The sequence below is a fragment of the Oncorhynchus kisutch genome, linkage group LG30 (assembly GCF_002021735.2).
Source record: "Oncorhynchus kisutch isolate 150728-3 linkage group LG30, Okis_V2, whole genome shotgun sequence".
NCBI classification, from domain to species: Eukaryota; Metazoa; Chordata; class Actinopteri; order Salmoniformes; family Salmonidae; genus Oncorhynchus; species Oncorhynchus kisutch.
In genome coordinates this window covers 27,545,485-27,568,708 of record NC_034203.2, presented here as the reverse complement: position 1 = coordinate 27,568,708, position 23,224 = coordinate 27,545,485, and the positions used below count along the sequence as shown (strand labels likewise).

Genomic DNA, 23,224 nt, shown 5'->3' with positions numbered 1-23,224 from the left:
CATCTAAGTCTCAGTTGACACGTTACTGTACCCATTCTGGTTGAAAACATAGTCAATATCCACATAACACTTGTCAGCCTAATAACTTTCAAATCAATGACCTCAACAAAGCCATTGGTTACCAACAAATCTAACATGAACAGTGATTAGCCCTACTGAGATATTGTAATAAAAGCATGAATACATCCATGTCCTATTATTTCCTACTGATGTAAAGTATTATAAACAGACCACTAAAACAGTTGAAAATATTTGTATACAATTATTGCTCTGGCTTGTTTATTTCACTTTTGTGATATAACATATTCAAATATTCAATGTCTGTTATCAATCATGATTTCCATCTGAACAGGGGGATCAAGATATCTCTTGGCCTTGCACTATCTATTTAAATTTGCCTAGAAATATAGTTCACTGTTTATTACATGCCACAGAAATGTGATACATTTCACAATTTGATTCCTGGGGGAGACAGACTTTTACTAACACACATTAACACTACTAGTGATGTAAGTTGTTGAATGCTGATCATCTGTATAACAAATATTTGAGCCTGATATTTGATTCCTGGGGGAGACAGACTTTTACTAACACACATTAACACTACTAGTGATGTAAGTTGTTGAATGCTGATCATCTGTATAACAAATATTTGAGCCTGATATTTGTAATTTGTACTTGTAATATTTTTTTTATATAAATAAACAAAACACTACACGCTAGCTCAGGGTGGGGGCCCCAAAAAATTCATCATGAGGGGCTACAGTCAGTTGCTCTGCCCACCCCCCACCCACCACCACCACCACCACCACATTTCGAGCAAAACATTTTAGCAGCCTCCGTCTTAACACCTGAGCGATTTTTTAAAATGTTGTACAATTGTACACATTCTGCCATGGGGTGGAGAGAAGACTTTGCATTTTATAGCTAATTTCATTCAATTCTACTCATTTTGCCATAGGGCAGAGATGCAAAAGTGCTGTTTTACATCTAATTTCCTGCAATTCTACACATTTTTCCATATGGTGGAGAGAAATGTTTGCAGGTTTAAATATGATACCGGAGTGAGACTGACTATCAAAATCAGCTGGCTGCTAAACTAATTTAAAAATCTAAAAATGTTAGCTGACATGGACTAATTGAGTGGCTATCAAATCAAATCAAATTTTATTTGTCACATACACATGGTTAGCAGATGTTAATGCGAGTGTAGCGAAATGCTTGTGCTTCTAGTTCCGACAATGCAGTAATAACGAACAAGTAATCTAACTAACAATTCCCCCCCAAAAAACTACTGTCTTATACACAGTGTAAGGGGATAAAGAATATGTACATAAAGATATATGAATGAGTGATGGTACAGAGCAGCATAGGCAAGATACAGTAGATGATATCGAGTACAGTATATACATATGAGATGAGTATGTAAACCAAGTGGCGTAGTTAAAGTGGCTAGTGATACATGTATTACATAAGGATGCAGTCGATGATATAGAGTACAGTATCTACGTATGCATATGAGATGAATAATGTAGGGTAAGTAACATTATATAAGGTAGCATTGTTTAAAGTGGCTAGTGATATATTTACATCATTTCCCATCAATTCCCATGATTAAAGTGACTGGAGTAGAGTCAGTGTCATTGACAGTGTGTTGGCAGTAGCCACTCAATGTTAGTGGTGGCTGTTTAACTGATGGCCTTGAGATAGAAGCTGTTTTTCAGTCTCTCGGTCCCAGCTTTGATGCACCTGTATAAGAGAAAAACTGCTGATTCCCAACCAAATTACGATAGTGTACCTTGTATATTATATTATTCTACATAACTTGCAACAACAGTAAATTGAGACCCTGACTGAATTGGTCCGAGGGCGTTCAAAAGGGGGGCGGCCCTCCCGCCGCCAGTTGTCCATCCCACGCCCGTGTAAACTATCTACATCACTGCAGGATTTTCACAGTGCGCATGCCGTTCTTTTCTATGTGTATTCACGCTTACAACATGGCGACGAAACACATTGGGATGAACGTTTGAGTTTATAAAACATCTTCGGCTAGGATAGCAACGAAGTACATTTCTAAAAAAGCCTTCTCAAATCGAGGGGTAATTGTTTATATATTTGTTTTTAAAATTGTATTGTGAAAATATGAATTGTACCACGAACGTAGTGCAAGTGACGAACGTGTCGCCAAGCACAACATCTGAGCAGATGCGAATGCTGTTCGGGTTTCTTGGAACCATTGAAGAACTCAAATTGTTTCCACCAGAGTAAGTAACTCATTTGTTTAACTTTTGTCGCAAACTAGACATCGTTATTGTTTATTTGACTATTAATTCCCTACCAATTTGTGATTTGGTTGATTTCCATATAGGTAACGTTTATTATTAACTTTAGTTTAGCTAACGCTAGCTAACGTTAGCATCGGAGGCCCAAGCTGGCCGTACCCAAAATATTAGACGAAACATGAGCTAGCTAAGATAATATGTTGGTTAGCTACTTCAGGGGTGTTTTGTTGGACACAATATACTACTATGTTGTTGCTATCTAACTAACTTAAAAACGAACGTATTGCAGTGAATCGCCTCTGCCAGTGACGTCGCGTGTGTGTTTTGTGAAGTTCCAAGAGTCGGAGTCCGTGGGAGTTTCTCAGCATCTGACCAACACAGTCTTCGTGGACAGAGCGCTGATCGTCGTCCCTTTTGCCGAAGGTTGGTGCTTTGTTCTCCCCTCTTCAGTATGAATGATCCTTGACTGTATGACGTAGTTATGGGAGAGTGACGCGCCCATTAATTTCATGGAGTTCTATGATCCTGTGGTTTGAGATACTATTTAAGCATGTGTCCTAGCTATTTCAGATCCTAGTATCCATTCTCGATCTGGCAAGCTTATCTGATTCTGTGATAAATGATTCCATGTCACTTTCCCAGTGTCTTGTACAATCCTCTTGCTAATTACAATGAGAGATTTCTATATCAGATGTCTCAACCCATATCCATGGTATACTGTGGAACTAAATACCAAACATATAACCACCATACACATCATTTATTATATAAAGCTACTGCCACACTGTAAGGTCATAATGCCACCCATGATGTATTGGACTTGATAGACACTAAACAACACAGATGACTTTAAGTCTTTAGTGGTCTCCAGAGCCTATTCTTTGCCGCCACCCCTTTACCAGTAACCACAGTATACCAATATCTGCTTTAGGGACAGGCACTTGCTTCGACAGAGAGAGCTGAACAAGCCCAGACTGTGCACGGGCAGACAAAAAGAAAGCAGAGAGGAACTTATATGTATATGAAAACTTAACCATGCTTTTTATTTTCTCCCCCATATTGGACTATCCTCTATTAAACTTCTCTGTTATTTGTGTGTGTGATTTGTTGTAGTGGAGAAGGCAAAAGCAGAGCCCCCTCCTTGATGGCTGAAAGTGGTCCTCTGCCTGCCAACAGGGGATTGTAGACAATTACAAAAGGCCAGCAAGCATTCAAGCAGCCCCCCAACCCCTTCTCTTTCTCTTTTTTCTGTGTCCTTTCTTCTTTCTCTCATTTTCTATTCTCTATGTATTTTAGTTTAAGTGGAATGCAGTAGTTAGATATTACCATAAGGCAGATCACATGTATAACACAACATGTTATTTGACTACTCACAAGTCTATTTATCAAAATAGGTATTTTAATAATCTGACCTGTATAACATCTAATCTAATTCTCATTGGATCCAAATGGTCACTGAACAGTGAACAATACACATACATCTCAATGACATGGCTATTGCTACACCTGCATTTCATACTTTTTTTCACCTTTAGCGTTAAGGCACTTCCTGGTTTGGGGAGTTGGGTGAACCCTAGTTGCAATCTAGTATCCAATTTTAATTTAGCTAAAAATTTGATGCACTCACTCAACACTCGCTGTCCCTCAAATTGGCAGATTCAAATAACTAGGCTGTGTTTTCTATGTTGACCAGTGATACTGTACTTTAAGGTTGCTGACTATCTAGTTGTCGTTAATTGTCTTAGATATCCACCCACATGACAATGGCAACTGGTTCAGTGCTCTCTCTTTAACAGTGGTCTTTCTTTTTTGTTGTTGTGTTTTACAGTTCTTTTTCCTGGCTCAGCCAGTCCTGTAAACCAGGCCCTGCTGAAAATACCACCCAACCGTTTTGTCTCCTGCAGCTAAATTCTCTCTCCCATGTGCCATTTTTTAAAATGTTTTTTTTTTGTGGGTGTGTGCGTATGTGTGTCTGTCTTGGTGTGTGTATGTTTGTGTCTTCTGTTAAAAAAAATGTTATTTTTCCCGTTGCATCTTGATTAATTAAGATATTGTATGTTTCCTTTTTTAGGTAGCATTGGTAACATTGAGATGTGAAACCATAGTTTTTTTTGCCCTATATTAGTCAGACATAAAAAACAAGCTAATCTAAAGTTGCCAAGTTGATTATTAAACTTTAAAGCATTAATTTTAAGCATATTTGATGCAGTGACAAGTAAGGTTCTTGGAAGAGTAGATATCGCCTACCTAGAATTTGATTGCTAGCTAGGTTATTTTTCTACGTATTGCTGGTAAGTAGTAGAAACTGACTGTATAGTATTTACTGTTGACCTCCAACTCTCTGAAATTCTTTTTGTTTTGTGTATCTCGATTTTTTTTCCTTTTTTTTTCTCTGTGCTCCTTAGTAGTGAAGCCACCAACGTGAGTCGCTTGTTCAATCTATATGAAAATTGAGAGCACACCCCACTGGAGAAGCCGCTGTGCTAGCTAACGTTTGGTTCATGACTTAAAATACACTTTCAGGTGATACAATCTTGGCAGAGTTCAGTGGAGTAGTGTGTATTGTGATATACTTTTTTCCCAACCGTAGAAGAATAACTATCTACAATGATTAAAAGAATAAAGGGAACAAACCTTCTCAAATGTAGCAGCTATCTAAGGTAACAGTATTGAAACCTGTACACATGTTTGTTTGAAGAATACCTGAGCAAGTAATCTTTTTGTTTTTCAAAATGTCTCTCCTCTTTAGTAGATTTTAGACGTAGACGTTCTCTTCTTCCCATAATGCCTGTTTTGTTTTTCTGTAGGTGTTATCCCAGAGGAGGCTAAGGCTTTGTCACTGCTGGCGCCAGCAAATGCTGTTGCAGGGATTATGTCCGGAGGAGGTCTCCTTCCAACACCTAACCCCATGTCCAATCCACAGGTAGGACTTCTCCCAACACCAAACCCCATGTCCTATCCACAGGTAGGTCCTCAGCATAGACATACAATATTTTGTTGTTCAATTTAATTATGTGGTCCTTCATTGTCTTATGTCAGATAGCGCAACGATTCTGCCTGCGCTAATCTGTCTCGTATCTAATGTGCTGTCTAACATTTGAAAATACTAACGTAAACTCACTCACTTTTGTACATCGACTTGGTCTGTACAATTGACCTTATTTTTGCGCCCAAAAAAACGTAATACTTCCATATCAACTGTAATATCAATACCAATGTAAAGCACAATTTCTCTCCTTTCTAACAAAATGAATGATGAGACCTTCATGATGCCCATCTCTGCATAATTCAAGAAGGCAGTGAGCTTCGTCGGGTCTTTTTAAAAATGTTGGGTGGGGAGCGAAGGCTACGAAGTGATCTTGAAAGGGGGAAAGGAAGTTTTTTTTCACCCGATTTGTCCAACTAATCAACTTTAAAATGTAAATAAAACAGAGTTTATGTAATGTCTCATCACATACCTGTTTGAAGGTTTGTGTCGAATTTGAAGAGGGATTTAGGGCTGCGCTAACATTAGCCTCACAAGTGAACTGCAGCTGTTCCGACTTCAGTGTCATGATGGCTCGCAGTAATGACGTGCAAAAAAATGCAATTGGCACCCTAGTCATGAAATATTAGTTTAATATTAGCAATAATTATATTAACCTCTGGGATATGTGGGACGATAGCGTCCCACCTCGCCAACAGCCAGTGAAAGTCCAGGGCACCAAAAATCTTATCATTAAAATTACTCAAACATACAAGTATTTTACACAATTTTAAAGATAAAATTTGCGTTAATCCAGCCACAGTGTCTGATTTCAAACAGGCTTTACAGCGAAAGCACCACAAACGATTGTTAGGTCACCACCAACTCACAGAAAAACAGCAATTTTTCCAGCCAAAGAGAGGAGTCACAAAAAGCATAAATAGAGATAAAATTAAGCACTAACCTTTGATCTTCATCAGATGACACTCATAGGACTTCATGTTACACAATACATGTATGTTTTGTTCGATAAAGTGCATATTTATATAAAAAAATCTCATTTACATTGGCGCATTACGTTCAGTAGTTCTAAAACATGCGGTGATTGTGCAGAGAGCCACATCAATTTACAGAAATACTCATCATAAATGTTGATGAAAATACAAGTGTTATACATGGAATTTGAGATATGCTTCTCCTTAATGCAACCGCTGTGTCAGATTAATTATTTATTTTTTTAAATACGGAAAAAGCAAACCGTGCAATAATCTGAGTACAGCGTTCAGACAAAGCAGCCAAAAAGATATCCGCCATATTGTGTCGTCAACATTAGTCAGAAATGGCATTATAAATATTCACTTACCTTTTGATCCTTCGATGTCGGCTCTTCCTATCATTGTGAAGCAGAATTCACCAAGCGTTGGATTGTTCACCCACTGCCATCTGTGGCACTCTGCCATCTTCATCAGAATGCACTCCCAGGAATACCAGTTCCACGATAAATGTTTGATAATGTCCATAATTTATGTCCAAATAGCTTCTTTTGTTAGCACGTTTGGTAAACAAATCCAAACGCGCGTTCAGGCCGAACGTCAGATGAAAAGTACAAAAAGTTATATTACAGCCTGTAGAAACTTGTCAATCTAAGTATAGAATTAATCTTTAGGATGTTTTTATCATAAATGTTCAATAATATTCCAACCGAAGAATTCCTATGTCTGTAGAAAAGCAATGGAACGTGAGCTAACTCCCTCGTGACCGCGCCTCAGAGCCTGTGGCACTCTGCCAGATACCTGACTCAATCAGCTCTCATTCGCTCACAGTAGAAGCCTCAAACAAAGTTCTAAAGACTGTTGACATCTTGTGGAAGCCTTAGGAAGTGCAATATGACCCCATTTACACTGTATATTGGAATGGCAAAGAGTTGAAAAACTACAAACCTCAAATTCAACCAGGAAGTGGGAAATCTTTCTCAGGTTTTCGCCTGCCATATGAGTTCTGTTATACTCACAGACATCATTCAAACAGTTTTAGAAACATCAGTGTTTTCTATCCAATACTACTAATACTATGCATATATTAGCATCAGGGACAGAGTAGCAGGCAGTTTACTCTGGGCACCTTATTCATCCAAGCTACTCAATACTGCCCCCCTGTCACCAAGAAGTTAATTTAGACAAAAAGTTTTCTTACAAGTGTATATGGTTAAGCATGATTTTAATCTGCGAAAGAACGGCTACCCCTGGTGAAAGAGGCTGTATGGCACAAAATGAGTTGCAAATGCGCGCTGTAAGTTACGTAGTGACACGTCATGATGTAACGTACAGCGTCAGAGGGGTCAGTTTTTTTCATCTTTTCTCCAATAATGTTAGTCCATTACCATGTCAATCAACGCTGAATCGAAACGTAGTTCACAACCCAGATTCTGATGCCAACACAGTCACTACAGTCTCATTCGTTTTCATTGCAGCCTCGTTTGAACGTCGCGGTTACGCACATTTGTACGGAATAGGTTGAGTTTACGCTACCTAGGTAACATCGTCTGCTGAACCGAATTTCTGCCTCTAATCTCAGCTAAAACAATAAATTGGTCAATAATGAAGTTTCTTTGGTGAGGAAGTTCTAGTCATTTTACATTTAGCATGTTTTTTTTTGCTTCAATGAGGGGTATTTCTGAAGTTTGACTGGGCACAAAAGCTAGCATAAATTTGACCAATATTAGCTTGCTAGAGGAGAAACGTTGCTGCTAACCAACAAGCTTACCTACTTGCGTACACAATTTGTTAAACGATTCAAACAAAAGCTAGCTCGCAAACTACTTTAGTAATGCTAATTTTAACATTATAATAAATTTAAAAAAAGGCCAATTTTTTAAAATTTATTTAGTTGTGGGGGGGTTTACAGATACTAACTTTTGAGTTTTCAAGCAGCTGTTCTGTCGTGAGTCATTGCAGTAGCCTCCCGAGTCAGCTGCTGTAGTCAGCTGAGCCAATTTTACAAAGTTACTTACAAGTTAAATGTTAGCGATCGCAGAGAAACATGCTGACTTACGGACTGATTTCTGTTAACGGTCACTCATTTTGAGTCTGCATGTCTACAACTTCAGGGTAATTTAACCAGGCTAAGCAAGCTTTTCATGTCAGTAAAGGTAGAGCTAGCCAGCTATTGTCAGTAAGCTAGCTACAACAGTTAGCAAAGCTGCTGATCAAGTCACTGCACTGGCGACCGAGGTCCTTGCACATTATTTGTGCAGGAGATAGCCACAGTTTTGTTTTTCTCATTTTTTATTATTTTTTATATCTATTTCATTTTCATTTAGGTAATTATTCTGCCTATTTCATGGATACAAACGCGTAGTGATAAAAAAAATAGTTCCTATGTTTTCATTGTTGAATGGTGGATGCTCGGGAATATTCATATTTACATACGAGTTCCACTTCCTACAAGACAGATTGTTAAAGCGAGCGTTGCGTAGGAGTGACGCCATCTGACATAAGACAATGTCGGTTCTTAAGTTAATGAAATGGAACATGCCCTGATAAGTCCACTCTCACGTGAACACAGGCATATACATGACCACGGGTATATATATATAGGTATATCATTTAAATGTGTACATCAGGGTTCCCCAACGGCAGCCTGTCGGCCGAATTTAGCTTGCAGGTGGTTTTATTTGTCTCCCCAAGCTTTCTTAGCAAAGAACAAAAACAACATATTTTTTGTTGTTGATCTTAAGACTGTAAAAACCCCAAGAAATCAGCTCCAATTGATTTAAATTTAGGAAATCTGTTCCAAAGTATTCTCATGCATAATAAAGAGATGATCGTATACAAATGTAAGCAAGGTTTGAAATTATTACGTTTTTAGTCAAATATGATATCTGTTTGGGATTCTTGCGGTCGATTTGCAGTCTACAAAGGATTTGTAATTATGTTCCGACCATCCACTCAAGAAAAAAATTGGGCCTCGGCTGAATCTAGTTGATGATCCCTGGTGTACATGAAGCTGCTAAAAAAATTCCCCCATGGGGACAATGGTCTGTAAAATAGAGTAATAGACAATGAAAGGGTTAATGATGTGTTGCATTTTAGATGGGAGGCAATCCTTTCGGTGGTCCCTCCATGGATGCGATGGCAGCGTTTGGGTTTTCAAACCCCAATATGAATATGAATATGAATCCCCAGGTGAGTGTTTGCTTGCAACCTGGAGATGCACTACATGACCAAAAGTATGTGGACACCTGCTCATCGAACATCTCATTCCAAAATCATGTGCAATAATATGGAGTTGGTCCCCCTTTGCTGCTATAACAGCCTCCACTCTTCTGGAAAGGCTTTTGACTAGATGTTGAAACATTGCTGTGGGGACTTGCTTCTATTCATCCACGTGCATTAGTGAGGTCGGGCACTGATGTTTGGCAATTAGGCCTGGTTTGCAGGCGGCGTTCCAATTCATCCCAAAGGTGTTTGATGGGGTTGTCGTCAGGGCTCTGCAGGGGAGTCAAGTTCGTCCGCACCAGTCTCGACAAACCATTGCCATGCTGAAACAGGAAAGGGCCTTCCCCAAACTGTTGCCACAAAGTTGGAAGCACAGACTTGTCTAGAATGTCACTGTATGCTGTAGCATTAAGCTTTCCTTTCACTGGAACTAAGGGGCCTAGCCCGACTCATAAAAAAAACAACCCCAGACCATTAATACTCCACCAAACTTTAAAGTTGGCATTATGCATACGGGCAGGTAGCGTTATCCTGGCATCCACCAAGCCTTGATTCGTCTGTCGGACTGTCAGATGGTGAAGTGTGATTCATACTCCAGCGAACGCATTTCCACTGCTCCATAGTCCAATGATGGTGAGATTTACACCACTCCAGCCAACACTTGACATTGCACATGGTGATCTTAGGCTTGTGTGTGGCTGCTTGGCCATGGAAACCCATTTCATGAAACTCCTGACGAACAGTTCTTATGCTGATGTTGCTTCCAGAGGCAATTTGGAACTCTGTAGTGAATGTTGCAACCGAGGACAGACTATTTTTACGCTCTTCAGCACTCTGTGGCCCCATTCGGTGAACTTGTGTGGCCTACCACTTTGCGGCCGAGCCGCTGTTGTTCCTAGTGTTTTCCACTTCACAATAATAGCACTTACAGTTGACAGGGGCAGCACTAGCAGGGCAGAAATTTGGTGAACTGTTGGAAAGGTGGCATCCTATGATGGTGCTACATTGAAAGTCACTGAGCTCTACAGTAAGGCAATTCTACTGCCAATGTTTGACTATGGAGATTGCATGGCTTTGTGCTCGATGTTATGCACATTTCAGCAATGTTTGTGGCTGAAATAGCCAAATCCATTTCTTTGAAGGGGTGTCCACATACTTTTGTATATAGTGTTCTGTATGCACACGCAAATGCTGGTGGTAAAGGGGAAATGTTGAAATTATATTTTTTACTTGTATATTATATATTTTACACTCTTCTTCCCCAGTCTTTTCCCACTGAGCAGCTTCTGAAGTTTATGACACAGGTGGATCCAAAGTAAGTCATCGTGTCTCTAGAAAATTCCCATTATAAGACATCAGATTAGCTTACCTCCAGTAACACCTATGAACCATTAATTTGTTGGATTGCACTCCAATGTGTTCTAATTAAGCAATAAGGCACGGGAGGGGTGTGGTATATGGCCAATATAACACGGCTATGGGCTGTTCTTAGGCACAACGCATTGGCCATATACCATGGACCCCAGAGGGGCTTTATTGCGATTATAAACTGCTTACTAAAGTAATTAATGCAGTAAAAATATTTTTTTGTCATACCTGTGGTATACGGTCTGACATACCACGGCTTTCAGCCAATCAGCATTCAGGGCTGGAACCACCCAGTTTATAATTAAGTGGTAAGGCCTGAGGGGATGTGGTATGTTTAAGCAATACGGCGTGAGGAGGTGTGGTATATGGCCAATATACCAAGGCTAAGGGCTGTTAGGCACGACCTGGATACAGCCCTTAGCCGTTGTATATTGGCCATATACCAGAAACCCCTGAGATGTCTATTATAAACTAGTTAACAACATAAATAGACCAATAAAAAGTACTTTTTTTTGTCATACCCATGGTATACGGTATGATATACCACGGCTTTCAGCTAGTCGGCATTCAGGGCTCGAACCACCCGGTTTATAATGGCCAAAATAGCCCATAACCATGGTATATTAGTCATATGCCACACCCCCTGGGTCCTTATTACTTAAATATACCACGCTTAAGGGCTGTTCTTAGGCACAACGCAAAGACGACCCTTAGCTGTGGTATATTGGCCATATACCACAAACCCCTGAGGTACCTTATTTCTATTATAAACCGGTTATTAATATAAATGTAACAGTAAACAGTAAAAGTAGTTTTGCATCATACCCAAGGTATATTGTCTGATATACACATGACTGGAATGCTGTGGCTGTTTCAGCCAAACACCATCCAGGACCCAAACTACCTGGTTTATAATCACCACAAAATAATGTCCTCTTCTTCAGAATGAACCACATGAGTGTAGGGATGAACATGAACATGAATCCAGGCCTGAAGGCAGACTCCTCCAACAAAGAGATAGAAGTGGCCATGAAGAGGGTCAGAGAGGCCCAGTCCCTAATCTCTGCTGCCATCGAGCCTGGCAGTGAGTAGCTAAAGCATTGCATCTCCAAAACATACTTTACATCTCAGATAAATTACCGTTAGCCCTAGCTAAAAGCTAAAAGTAATTTTTACGTTTTGTTTATGCAGACAAGGAGAGCAAGAGGAAGCACTCGCGTTCCAGGTCCAGGTCCAGACGCAGAAGGTCCCGTTCTCGCTCTAGACACAGGTGAACACGAAATCTGTTTTCCTGACAGAAATTATTTGGATTGAGATAAAAGATAAGGTTTCTTCAAATTTATATTGAGGGTAGAGATTGATGTCGTGTCTGTGTGATCTTCGTGGTCTGCAGGCGTTCAAAGAGCAGGTCTAAGCGACGTTCACACTCCAGGAGCAGGAGACGCTCCAAGAGCCCTCGAAGGAGAAGTGGGAGGTCCCACTCCAAAGACCGGAGCAAACCATCACCAAGTAAATCCAGGTGAGCCACAGCGCACAGACTTGACCCATTCTTCATCCTCAAATTGCACACTCATATCTTCATATCTAACCACAACTCTAATTCCATATATACAGTTGAAGTCGGTAGTTTAGATACACAGGTTGGAGTCATTAAAACTCATTTTTCAACCACTCCACAAATTTCTTGTTTAACCCTCTCTAGGACTGGCGGAACCCCTCTGCCAACAGCCAGTGAAAGTGCAAGGCGCCAAATTCAAAACTACAACAAATCTCATAATTAAAATTCCTCAAGCATACAAGTATTTTACACCATTTTAAAGATAAAATTCTCATAAATCCAGCCATAGTGTCTGATTTCAAAAAGGCTTTACATCGAAAGCACCACAAACGATTGTTAGGTCACCACCAAGCCACAGAAAAACAGCCATTTTGTCAGCCAAAGAGAAGAGTCACAAAAAGCAGAAATAGATAAAAAATGAATCACTAACCTTTGATGATCTTCATCAGATGACACTCATAGGACTTCATGTTACACAATACGTGTATGTTTTGTTTGATAAAGTTCATATTTATATTAAAAAATCTTGAGTTTACATTGGTGCGTTATGTTCAGTAGTTCTAAAACATGCGGTGATTGTGCAGAGAGCCACATCAAATTACACAAATACTCATAATAAACATTGATAAAGATACGCTTATTATACATGGAACTTTAGATAAACTTCTCCTTAATAGAACTGCTGTGTCAGATTTTTTAAAAACTTTACGGAGAAAGCAAACCATGCAATAATCTGAGTACAGCGTTCAGACAACAAAGCAGCCAAAAAGATATCCGCCAAATTGGGTAGTCAACATTACTCAGACATGGCATTGTAAATATTCACTTACCTTTGATGATCTTCATCAGAATGCACTCCCAGGAATCCCAGTTCTACCATCAATGTTTGATTTGTTCGATAATGTCCATAATTTATGTCCAAATATCTTCTTTTGTTGGGGCGTTTGGTAAACAAATCCAAAAGCGCTTTCAGGTCGGAATGGAATGGAATCAATCTTTAGGATGTTTTTAACATAAAACATCAATGTTCCAACCGGAGAATTCCTTTGTCTGTTGAAATGCAATGGAACGAGAGCTAACTCTCTCGTGACCGCGCCTCATGAGACCAAGGCTCTCTGCCAGACCACTTACTGTAATTTCCGGACTATAAGCCGCTACTTTTTCCCCACGCTTTGAACCTTGCGGTGTATACAATGACGCGACTAATTTATGGATTTTTCCCGCTTTCACAAGATTCATGCTGCCAAAAAACTGAGCACCGTCACATAATGTGATGTAAATCAAGCGCGCTCAAACTTGGCAAAGACACGGAGAAATGCATATGATGCAGCTTTCAAGTTGAAGGCGATCGATCTGGCTGTTGGAAAAGGAAATAGAGCTGCTGACAGCGTGGAGCATTGTCAAAAAATCCACTATCATCAACGGGTTTCGAAAGGCTGGACTGCTGCGTGTTGAAGAGGGCAGCGATCCAACATTGGATGAAGCAATTCTGAGGCTATTCAACTCCGACACCGAAGGAGATGACTTCAGTGGTTTCATTGCACAAGAGGAGGAAGATAGTGACCAATGACTTTCTTGGTAGGCTACTGTTTACTGCTATTTTTTACATTTTTGTTACAAGCCGTGTTTCGTTTAAAGGCTGTGTAAAGTTAATTTGTTTCAATGTACCGGTAGGCACCTGCGGCTTATAGACGTGCGGCTTATTTATGTACAAAATACATATTTTTTTTTAAATTCAGTGGGTGGTTTATATTCAGGTGCGCTTAATAGTCCAGAAATTACAGTACTCAAACTGTTTTTATGAGCCCCTCCTTTATAGTAGAATCCTCATTCAAGTTTCTAAAGACGGTTGACATCTAGTGGAAGCCTTAGGAAGTGCAACATAACCAATATCTTACTGTATCTGTAATAGAGGCTCAGTTAAAAAAAAAAAACTACATGCCTCAGATTTCTCACTTCCTGGTTGGATTTTTCTCAGGTTTTCGCCAGCCATATGAGTTCTGTTATACTCAGACATCATTCAAACAGTTTTAGAAACTTCAGTGTTTTCTATCCAATACTACTAATAATATGCATATATTAGCATCTGGGACAGAGTAGCAGGCAGTTTACTCTGGGCACCTTATTCATCCAAGCTACTCAATACTGCCCCCCTGTCACCAAGAAGTTAATTGACATAGTTTGAGTCAATTGGAGGTGTACCTGTGGATCTATTTCAAGGCCTATCTTAAAAATTCACTGCCTCTTTGCTTGACATCATGGGAAAATCAAAAGGAATCAGCCAAAACCTCCACATTTTTTGTAGACCTCCAGAAGTCTGGTTCACCTTGGGAGCAATTTCCAAACGCCTGAAGGTACCACGTTCATCTGTACAAACAATAGTACGCCAGTATAAACACCATGGGACCACGCAGCCGTCATATCGCTCAGGAAGGAGACTCATTCTGCCTCCTAGAGATGAACGTACTTTGGTGCGAAAAGTGCAAATCAATCCCAGGACAACAGCAAAGGACCTTGTGAAGATGCTGGAGGAAACGGGTACAAAAGTATCTATATCCACAGTAAAATTAGTCCTATATCGACATAACCTGAAAGGCTGCTCAGCAACGAAGAAGCCACTGCTCTAAAACCGCCATAAAAAAACTTGACTACGGTTTCAACTGAACATGAGGACAAAGTTTGTAATTTTTTGAGAAATGTCCTCTGGTTTGATGAAACAAAAATAGAACCATAATGACCATCGTTATGTTTGGAGGAATTGGGGGGAGGCTTGCAAGCCGAAGGACACCATCCCAACCTTGAAGCACAGGGGTGGCAGCATCATGTTGTGGGGGTGCTTTGCTGTAGGAGGGACTGGTGCACTTCACAAAATAGATGGCATCATGAGGAGGAAAGGTATGTGGATATATTGAAGCAACATCTCAAGACATCTTCCTTTCCTGTGGCTGTCCTCATTAGAGCCAGTTTCATAATAGCGCCTGATGGTTTTTGTGACTTCACATGAAGACATTTTCAAAGATCTTAATGTTCCGTTTTCACTGACCTTCATGCCTTTTAAAGTAATGATGGAGTGTCATTTCTCTTTGCTTATTTGAGCTGTTCTTGCCATAATATAAACTTGGTATTTTACCAAATAGGGCTATCTTCTGTATATCACCCATACCTGGTCACAACACAACTGATTGGCTCAAACGCATTAAGAAGGAAAGAGATTTGACAAATTCACTTTTAACAAGGCACACCTGTTAATTGAAATGCATTCCAGGTGACTACCTCATGAAACTGGTTGAGAGAATGCCAAGAGTGTGCAAAGGGTGGCTACTGAAGTATATGAAATATATTTTGATTTAACACTTTTTTGGGGTTACTACATGATTCCGTATGTGTTATTTCATAGTTTGATGTCTTCACTATTATTCTGCATTGCAGAAAATAGTACAAATAAAGAAAAACACTTGAATGAGGTGTTTCCAAACATTTGATTTATTTAACCTTTATGTAACTAGGCAAGTCAGTTAAGAACAAATTCTTACTTACAATGACAGCCAAATCTATACTCAATACCCCATAATGACAAAGCAAAACTTTTTCCCCCCTTTTTTTTCAAAATGTTAGTTTTATTTGATATATTAGATATATTAGCAATCACATTTTACATAAGTATTCAGACCCTTTACTCAGTACTTTGTTGAAGCACGTTTGGCAACTATTATAGCCTCGAGTCATCTTGGGTAAGACGCTACAAGCTTTGCACACCTGTATTTAGGGAGTTTCTCTGCAGATCCTTTCAAGCTCTGTCAGGTTGGATGGGGAATGTTGCTGCACAGTTATTTTTAGATCTCCAGAGATGTTCAATCGGGTTCAAGTGCGGGCTCTGGTTGGGCCACTCAAGAACATTCAGAGACTAGTCCCGAAACCACTCTTGCTTTTTCTTGGCTGTGTGCTTAGGGTCGTTGTCCTGTTGGAAGGTGAAACCTTCACACAGTCTGAGGTCCTGAGCGCTCCGGAGCAGGTTTTTCATCAAGGATCTCTCTGTACTTTGCTCTGTTCATCTTTTCCATCGATCCTGACTAGACTCCCAGTCCCTGCAGATGAAAAACATCCCCACAGCATGATGCTGCAACACCCATCCTTCACCGTAGGGATGGTGCCAGGTTTCCTCCAGACGTGACGCTTGGCATTCAGGCCAAAGAGTTCAATCTTGGTTTCATCAGACCAGAGTCTTGAGGTGCCTTTTGGCAAACTCCAGCTGTCATGTGCCTTTTACTGAGGAGTGCCTTCTGTCTGGCCACTCTTCTATAAAGGCCTAATTGGTGCAATGCTGCAGAGATGGTTGTCCTTCTGGAAGGTTCTCCCATCGCCACAGAGGAACTCTGGAGCTCTGTCAGTGACCATCGGGTTCTTGGTCACCTGCCTGATCAAGGCCCTTCTCCCCCTATTGCTCAGTTTGGCCAGGCGGACAGCTCTAGGAAGAGTCTTGGTGATTCCAAACTTCTTCCATTTAAGAATGTTGGAGGCCACTGTGTTCTTGGACCTTCAATGTTGCAGAAATGTTTTGGTACCCTTCCTCAGATCTGTGCCTCGACACAATCCTGTCTCTGAGCTCTACGGACAATTCCTTCGGCCTCATGGCTTTGTTTTTGCCCTGACATGCATTGTCAACTGTGGGACCTTATATAGACAGGTGTGGGCCTTTCCAAATAATGTCCAATCAATTGAATTTACCACAGGTGGACTCCAATCAAGTTGTAGAAACATCTCAAGGATGATCAATGGAAACAGGATGCACCTGAGCTCATTTTTGAGTCTCAGCATTTGGTCTGAATACTTAAGAATACGGTATTTCTGTTATTTTGAATAAATTAGCAAAAATGTCAAACCTGTTTTCGCTTGTCATTATGGGGTATTGTGTGCAGATTGTTGAGCAAATTGCTTTCTTTAATCCATTTTAGAATAAGGCTGTAACGTAACAAAATGTGGAAAAAGTCAAGGTCTGAATACTTTCCGAAGGCACTGTATATACAATACCAAATATTGATCAGATGTAACTAACTTGTCTCTGAACCACAGGGATAGGAAGAAAGAGGAGCGGGATAAAAAGTGCACCAAAACACCACCGAAAAGCTACAGCACTACCAGGAGGTCTCGCAGTATAGATCGGTGAGTGCAGCTTTGTTTGGTCAGAGCCACACGTCTGACTTGTCTGTTTCTCCATGCTGCCAACCATGTTGATTAGTCAGATATTTACTACATGTGACATTTAATTTTTTCATTTTGTTGCTGTTGAGTACAGAAGGCGGAGGAAGAGTCGCAGCGCCAGCCGATCTCCTAAGAAATCCCCCAAGAGGAAAGTTTCCAGGACTCCCTCTCCTAGAAGGTGGATATTTTGGCCTATATATGGTCTCGTTATTGCCGTTTTTATTATTGATTGCTTCTCATAGAAAATAATTTCCGAAGGGGACACGTTTTCGAAATCATGCCAGTGGTTTTGGTGGCTACTTTGAGAGTGTGAATATGAGATGATTTTCTGGACATTTTCTTTACAGTGTGAATGCTCTCGAATCATGCACTCAAATCATTTATTTTGATTTCAAATATCAAGGTTTCTTTTAAGGGACCTGAATATAAACAATGTTGGACTGTACACACATTTTTAGATTGAGACTTTTTTAAAAGATTTTTCATAATCTTAACCTCTCCTCTCTACAGACATAAGAAGGAGAAGAAGAGGGACAAGGAAAGACAGAATGACCGGGATCGAGAGCGCAGGTGCGATAAAGACCGCAGTCGGGAGGAACGGAAGGAAAAGAAAGAAAGGAGTAAAGATAAGGAACGGGAAAAGAAAACTGATGGAGAGAAAGGTGACATGAAGGTAAGCAGCAATGACTGGAACTGATTTGTCTTATGTAAGATGTGTAGGCTGTCCATGCTTATTCTTCCTTCTGACTTTTGACCTCAGAGATCTAGCGTGACTCGCTGTATTTAAATGAAATACAAGTAATATGAAACTTAATCATTTCAAATGTCCTAGATGTCTTTGCAGGTCACCAGAGACTATGATGAGGAAGAGCAGGGCTACGACAGTGAGAAGGAGAGGGAGAGGCTGGACAAGAAGGATTCCGACCAGGACTCCGGAGCCCAGTCTCCTCACTCAGTGGAAGGCAATGGCACTGGGACTCCCAAAATCAATGGTGACGACCACCGCGAAGAGGACGTCGACCACCACGAAGAGGACGACATGGATGTCAGTGATTGAGTCACCTAATCATAGAGACGGGTGCATAGATCTGTGTACCCAACCCTCCATTGTTCCCAACCCTCCATGCTGCACCGACCTTACTGTATACAGGCTTCAATCAACTCCATCCCTCTTTATCTCACTTGAATTGTTAGCTTTCTTTTGGAGTGACTAGACAAAATAGATCAATTAGAAGATGAACCTTAAGACTTCTCACAGTTTTGTCAATTTTCTGTTTGTATGGTGTGTGTACATGATTCTTTATTTTGTCCTATTTCGGCGGTGAAACGGTGTGGTTGGTTGAAAGGTTTATTGCTGTAATTTTAAGTGTATACTCTAGCAAGTGTGCAACCTTTTTTATTTTTTCCTTCAAGGATAACGGCATTTGTGTATTTGACTTAGTTTTTTGTTTAGTTTCTACTCATTGCTGGGAGCAGAAGCAGCCAGTTGCACTGCTTAACAAATTCACTGTATGTCCATTTCATCAGACATGGCTGCTAGATGGAGCAGTTTGCTGTGGACTTAGCTTTTCATTCTTGTATTGTTGCCTCAATAATTCACCATTTACTATTTTTTTTGTCACTCCTGTACGTGGTATAGTGTTCATATCCCATCCGTTATTATACGGAAGACATAGTGAGTCTTGTGGTGCTATAATAACCACTCCTTATAGCTCACCTATTCACAATACCCATTAGATCTTATTCTTGTCATTCTTATAAGTTTGTATTGTGCTTTATCAGTGATTCTTTTATATACAATTAAAAACCCATATGTGTAAAGATAATGGAGCAATATATTTTTTTAAATAGGAATCTTAGAGAACTAACAGTCACAATTAAAAATATGGCATGGGGCCCACGTTGTTTTTATGTTTTGAGTTACTCAGATAGCATAAGAACACAACATTAGAATGTAGTTTCCTGCAATTCTATCTTTAAAACTGTCAAATGTTCTCTCTGCCCCATGGCAAACAATGGAACACTGCAGTGCAGAGACATGATGCTGGTGATTTATTTAAAGGAATGGGAAATGCTGCAATACATTTCTAAATACCAGTAGGCTCAAGCCAGATACACATTCTTATGACCCAAACTGTTACCTACTGCTGGTCATATCTAATTTCAAAAACCATATGGATTTTACAGGTTGATAGTCCAACTGTATAAGCTCTCATTGAAATGTAATGTAGAGTGTACTACGGACAGGAAATCATCTTGTGGTAAAAGCACCTAAAAGCACCAGGTCAGCATTTGACCAAAGGGTTTTAGTGTGGTTACAATATTTATATGGTAGAAGTTGGTCTTCCTGAACAATTTGAAAAGATAGTGAGATGGCAGCAGTTATAACAAGTGTGTAGGAAATATACAATCGAGGACATAAGTAATCCAATTGGGTCAACATGGCATGCAATAAAATGTACTTAATGTCAGTGCAGTATCAAACTAGAACAGCTTTCCTGAAACCCCATCTGGGTTCCCTCACACACACACCTTTAAAGTACAGTACAACAGTCCTCTCTCACACACAAAACACATTAAGGGCTGGATTCAATCCATATCACGGAATATCTGCATTAAAATGTAAAGGTAATTTCCAATTGAGCCGACACAGCATTTACCGTGAATGCAGTCTCTGCGACCACAGGAAAATTGGCTATAATTGTCAATCGCACTATAAAGCGGATCTTCAGCGCTACGGATTGAACAGAGCCCCAAATTCACACGATCACTTGAAACAGACGGTGATAGCCAGGAGGTAAGATAGATGAGCTAACCTGAAAATACAGGTGTTTGCATCCTGAGAGCGAGCGAGCGAAAGGCTTGGGTATTGATCTGTGTAAGAATGCTGTTTAAACCAGCAGGTTTAAAAATAACATTCTTATGTATTGAAAATGTATTGCTACACAGTGTTGCCCCTTTTTACTAGGCCTATATAATCTACATCATTTAAATATGAAAAACTTATGCTCAGTTCAGTTATGACATCTCCATTTTTCAAACACTTAGTTTATAAGAAAAGGGTAGTCTCCAAAGGGCAGATGCTAGATGCAGTGAGTGCCAAACCTTGAGAAGTGCACGTTGAAGATGTCACAGTCAACTCCATAACTTTTCAGAGCAGTGATCATGTAGTAGGTTAATGAAGTTGTTAAGCAGATGATATCAAATATTTTTGGGGGACCATGTGCTGTTATTGCTACACATATGAACATGGTTGTGGTGCAATGCGAGTCCTGTTTGCATTGGTTTGCTATGAGGAAATATCTACAAAATGAACACTCAGGGCCAAGAGATCATTCCCTTTTTTTCCATCAGAACACACAGACAGACATCAAACAATAAGATGGCACATTCTAATTTTGTCTCAACTTAAGTTGGTTATTTTCCTTTTAATAATGTAGGTAGGTAGAGGCTGTTTGTCAGTTTCCGAGCGGGTGGGACGGGGGCACCTCTGCTTGCTATGACAACCAGGTCAGAGGTCAGGGAAGCGACTGGGGTCCTCCTTGTAGTCCACTGGGATGGAGAAGATGGACTCCTCAAAGTCATCGTAGCGAAACTCTTGGAAGGTGACTGTCGCTGTGATAGTGGGGAACACAGGGATGTCTGGAACACAAAAATAGGAGGGATTGTTTCCGGCGTTTAATATGTCAGTTTCTTCATAATTTTACAATATTTAATTTTATTTTAACTTATAAATAAAATCAGCCATGTGGCCACATAACATACAGGGCATTCGGAAAGTATTCAGACCCATTGACTTTTTCCACATTTTGTTACGTTACAGCCTTTTCTACAATGGATTAAAATAAAATAAAATCCTCATCGATCGACACAAAATACCCTATAACGATAAAGCAAAAACAGATTCACAGAAATGTTTGCAAATTTGTTCAAAATTAAAAACTGAAATATCACATGTACATAAGCGTTCAGATCTTTTACTCTTTTACTTTGTTGAAGCACCTTTGGCTGCAACTACAGCCGTGAGTATTCTTGGGTATGATGCTACACGCTTGGCACACCTGTATTTGGGGAGTTCCTCCAATTCTTCTCTGCAGATCTTCTCAGGCTCTGAACAGGTTGGATGGGGAGCGTCCCTGACCAAGGCCCTTATCTCCCGATTGCTCAGATTGGCCGGGCGGCCAGGAAGTGTCTTGTAAGAATCAAGTTGTAGAAACATCTCAAGGATGATCAATGGAAACAGGACGCACCTGAGCTCAATTTCAAGTCTCATAACAAAGGGTCTGAATACTGATGTAAATAAAGGTTAAAAAAATATACATTTTAGAATTAAGGCTGTAATGTAACAAAATGTGGAAAAAGTCAAGGGGTCTGAATACTTTCCAAGTGCAATGTATACTGAACAAAAATATAAACGCAACATGAAACAATTTCTAAGATTTTTCTGAGTTACAGATCATATAAGGAAATCAGTCAATTGAAATAAAGTCATTAGGCACTAATCTATAGATTTCACATGACTGGGAAGACAGATATGCATCTGATGGTCACAGACTTAAAAAAAATAAAAAAAAGTAGGGGGCTTGGATCAGAAAACCAGTCAGTATCTGGTGTGACCACCATTGGCTTCATGCAGCTCGACACATCTCCTTCGCATAGAGTTGATCAGGCTGTTGATTGTGGCCTGTGGAATGTTGTCCCACTCCTCTTCAATGGCCGTGTGAAGTTGGATATTGGCGGGATCTGTAACATGCTATAGTACACATTGATCCAGAACATCCGAAACATGCTCAATGGTTGACATGTCTGGTGAGTATGCAGGCCATGGGAGAACTGGGACATGTTCAGCTTCCAGGAACTATGTACAGATCCTTGCGACACGGGCCTGTGCATTATCATGCTAACATGAGGTGATGGCGGTGGATGAATGGCACAACAATGGGCCTCAGGATCTCGTCACGGCATCCCTGTGCATTCAAATTGCCATCCATAAAATGCAATTGTGTTCATTGTCCGTAGCTTTTGCCTGTCCATACCATAACCCCACCGCCACCATGGGGCACTCTGTTCACAACGTTGACATCAGCAATCGCTCTGGTCTGCGGTTGTGAGGACGGTTGGACGTACTGCCAAATTCTCCAAAATGATGTTGGGAAAGGGGAATACCTTGTCAGTTGTATAACGGAATGCCTTCAACTGAAATGTGTTTTCCGCATTTAACCCAACTCCTCTGAATCAGAGAGGTGCGGCAGGCTGCATTAATAGACATCCACGTCTTCGGCACCCGGTGGAACAGTGGGCTCAGGGGTAGAACGGCAAATTTTGTACCTTGTCAGCTTGGGGATTCGATCCAGCAACCTTTCGGTTACTGGCCCAACGCTCTAACCACTAGGCTACCTGTCGGCCTGGAGAAGGGCTTATGGTAGAGAAATTAACATTAAAATATCTGGCAGCAGCTCTGGTGGAAATTCTTGCAGTCAACATGCCAGTTGCACGCTCCCTCAACTTGAGACATCTGTTGCTTTGTGTTGTGTGATAAAACTGCACATTTTAGACTGGCCTTTTACTGTTACCAGTACAAGGTGTACCTGTGTAATGATCATGTTGTTTAATCAGCTTCTTGATATGCCGCACC

The 23,224-nt window shown here is 40.3% G+C and overlaps 2 protein-coding genes across 9 annotated transcripts in view; one reads left to right on the top strand and one right to left on the bottom strand.

Moving 5' to 3' along the window:
* Positions 1-1,931: 1,931 nt before the first annotated feature.
* Positions 1,932-19,415, top strand: LOC109874665 (serine/arginine-rich splicing factor 11). 8 transcript variants are annotated; one of them, XM_031810419.1, is made up of 13 exons: positions 1,957-2,264; positions 2,572-2,705; positions 3,396-4,805; positions 5,090-5,205; positions 9,339-9,431; positions 10,730-10,779; positions 11,777-11,916; positions 12,024-12,102; positions 12,226-12,351; positions 17,461-17,550; positions 17,684-17,767; positions 18,100-18,262; positions 18,422-19,415. In XM_031810419.1, the coding sequence occupies exons 4-13, from the start codon at positions 5,155-5,157 to the stop codon at positions 18,644-18,646; spliced, it is 1,101 nt and encodes a 366-aa protein (XP_031666279.1). In that variant the 5' UTR covers positions 1,957-2,264; positions 2,572-2,705; positions 3,396-4,805; positions 5,090-5,154; the 3' UTR covers positions 18,647-19,415. The 8 variants fall into 8 exon arrangements, with proteins under 8 accessions (XP_020322264.1, XP_020322262.1, XP_031666279.1 ...); XM_031810417.1 differs by having other exon boundaries at positions 1,958-2,264; positions 5,090-5,247; positions 18,422-19,158; XM_031810421.1 differs by having other exon boundaries at positions 1,981-2,264; positions 4,688-4,805; positions 5,090-5,247; positions 18,422-19,158.
* Positions 19,416-19,624: 209 nt separating this feature from the next.
* The window catches only part of LOC109874718 (ankyrin repeat domain-containing protein 13C-like), a 29,420-nt gene continuing 25,820 nt past the window's right edge, over positions 19,625-23,224 (bottom strand). Inside the window, exon 13 of the mRNA XM_031810415.1 lies at positions 19,625-21,231. Within this exon, the coding sequence (XP_031666275.1) occupies positions 21,101-21,231 (131 nt within the window). The 3' untranslated portion in view covers positions 19,625-21,100. The remainder of the gene's footprint in view (positions 21,232-23,224) is intronic.

What these genes read in the sequence shown, in the direction of transcription:
- LOC109874665 (XM_020466673.2), top strand. Translation starts at nt 2,143, where the DNA reads ATGAATTGTACCACGAACGTAGTGCAAGTGACGAACGTGTCGCCAAGC. An exon ending in ATATGAATATGAATCCCCAG is followed by an intron (nt 9,432 to 10,729) that starts GTGAGTGTTTGC and finishes CTTCTTCCCCAG; the next exon opens with TCTTTTCCCACTGAGCAGCT. An exon ending in CGTTCTCGCTCTAGACACAG is followed by an intron (nt 12,103 to 12,225) that starts GTGAACACGAAA and finishes CGTGGTCTGCAG; the next exon opens with GCGTTCAAAGAGCAGGTCTA.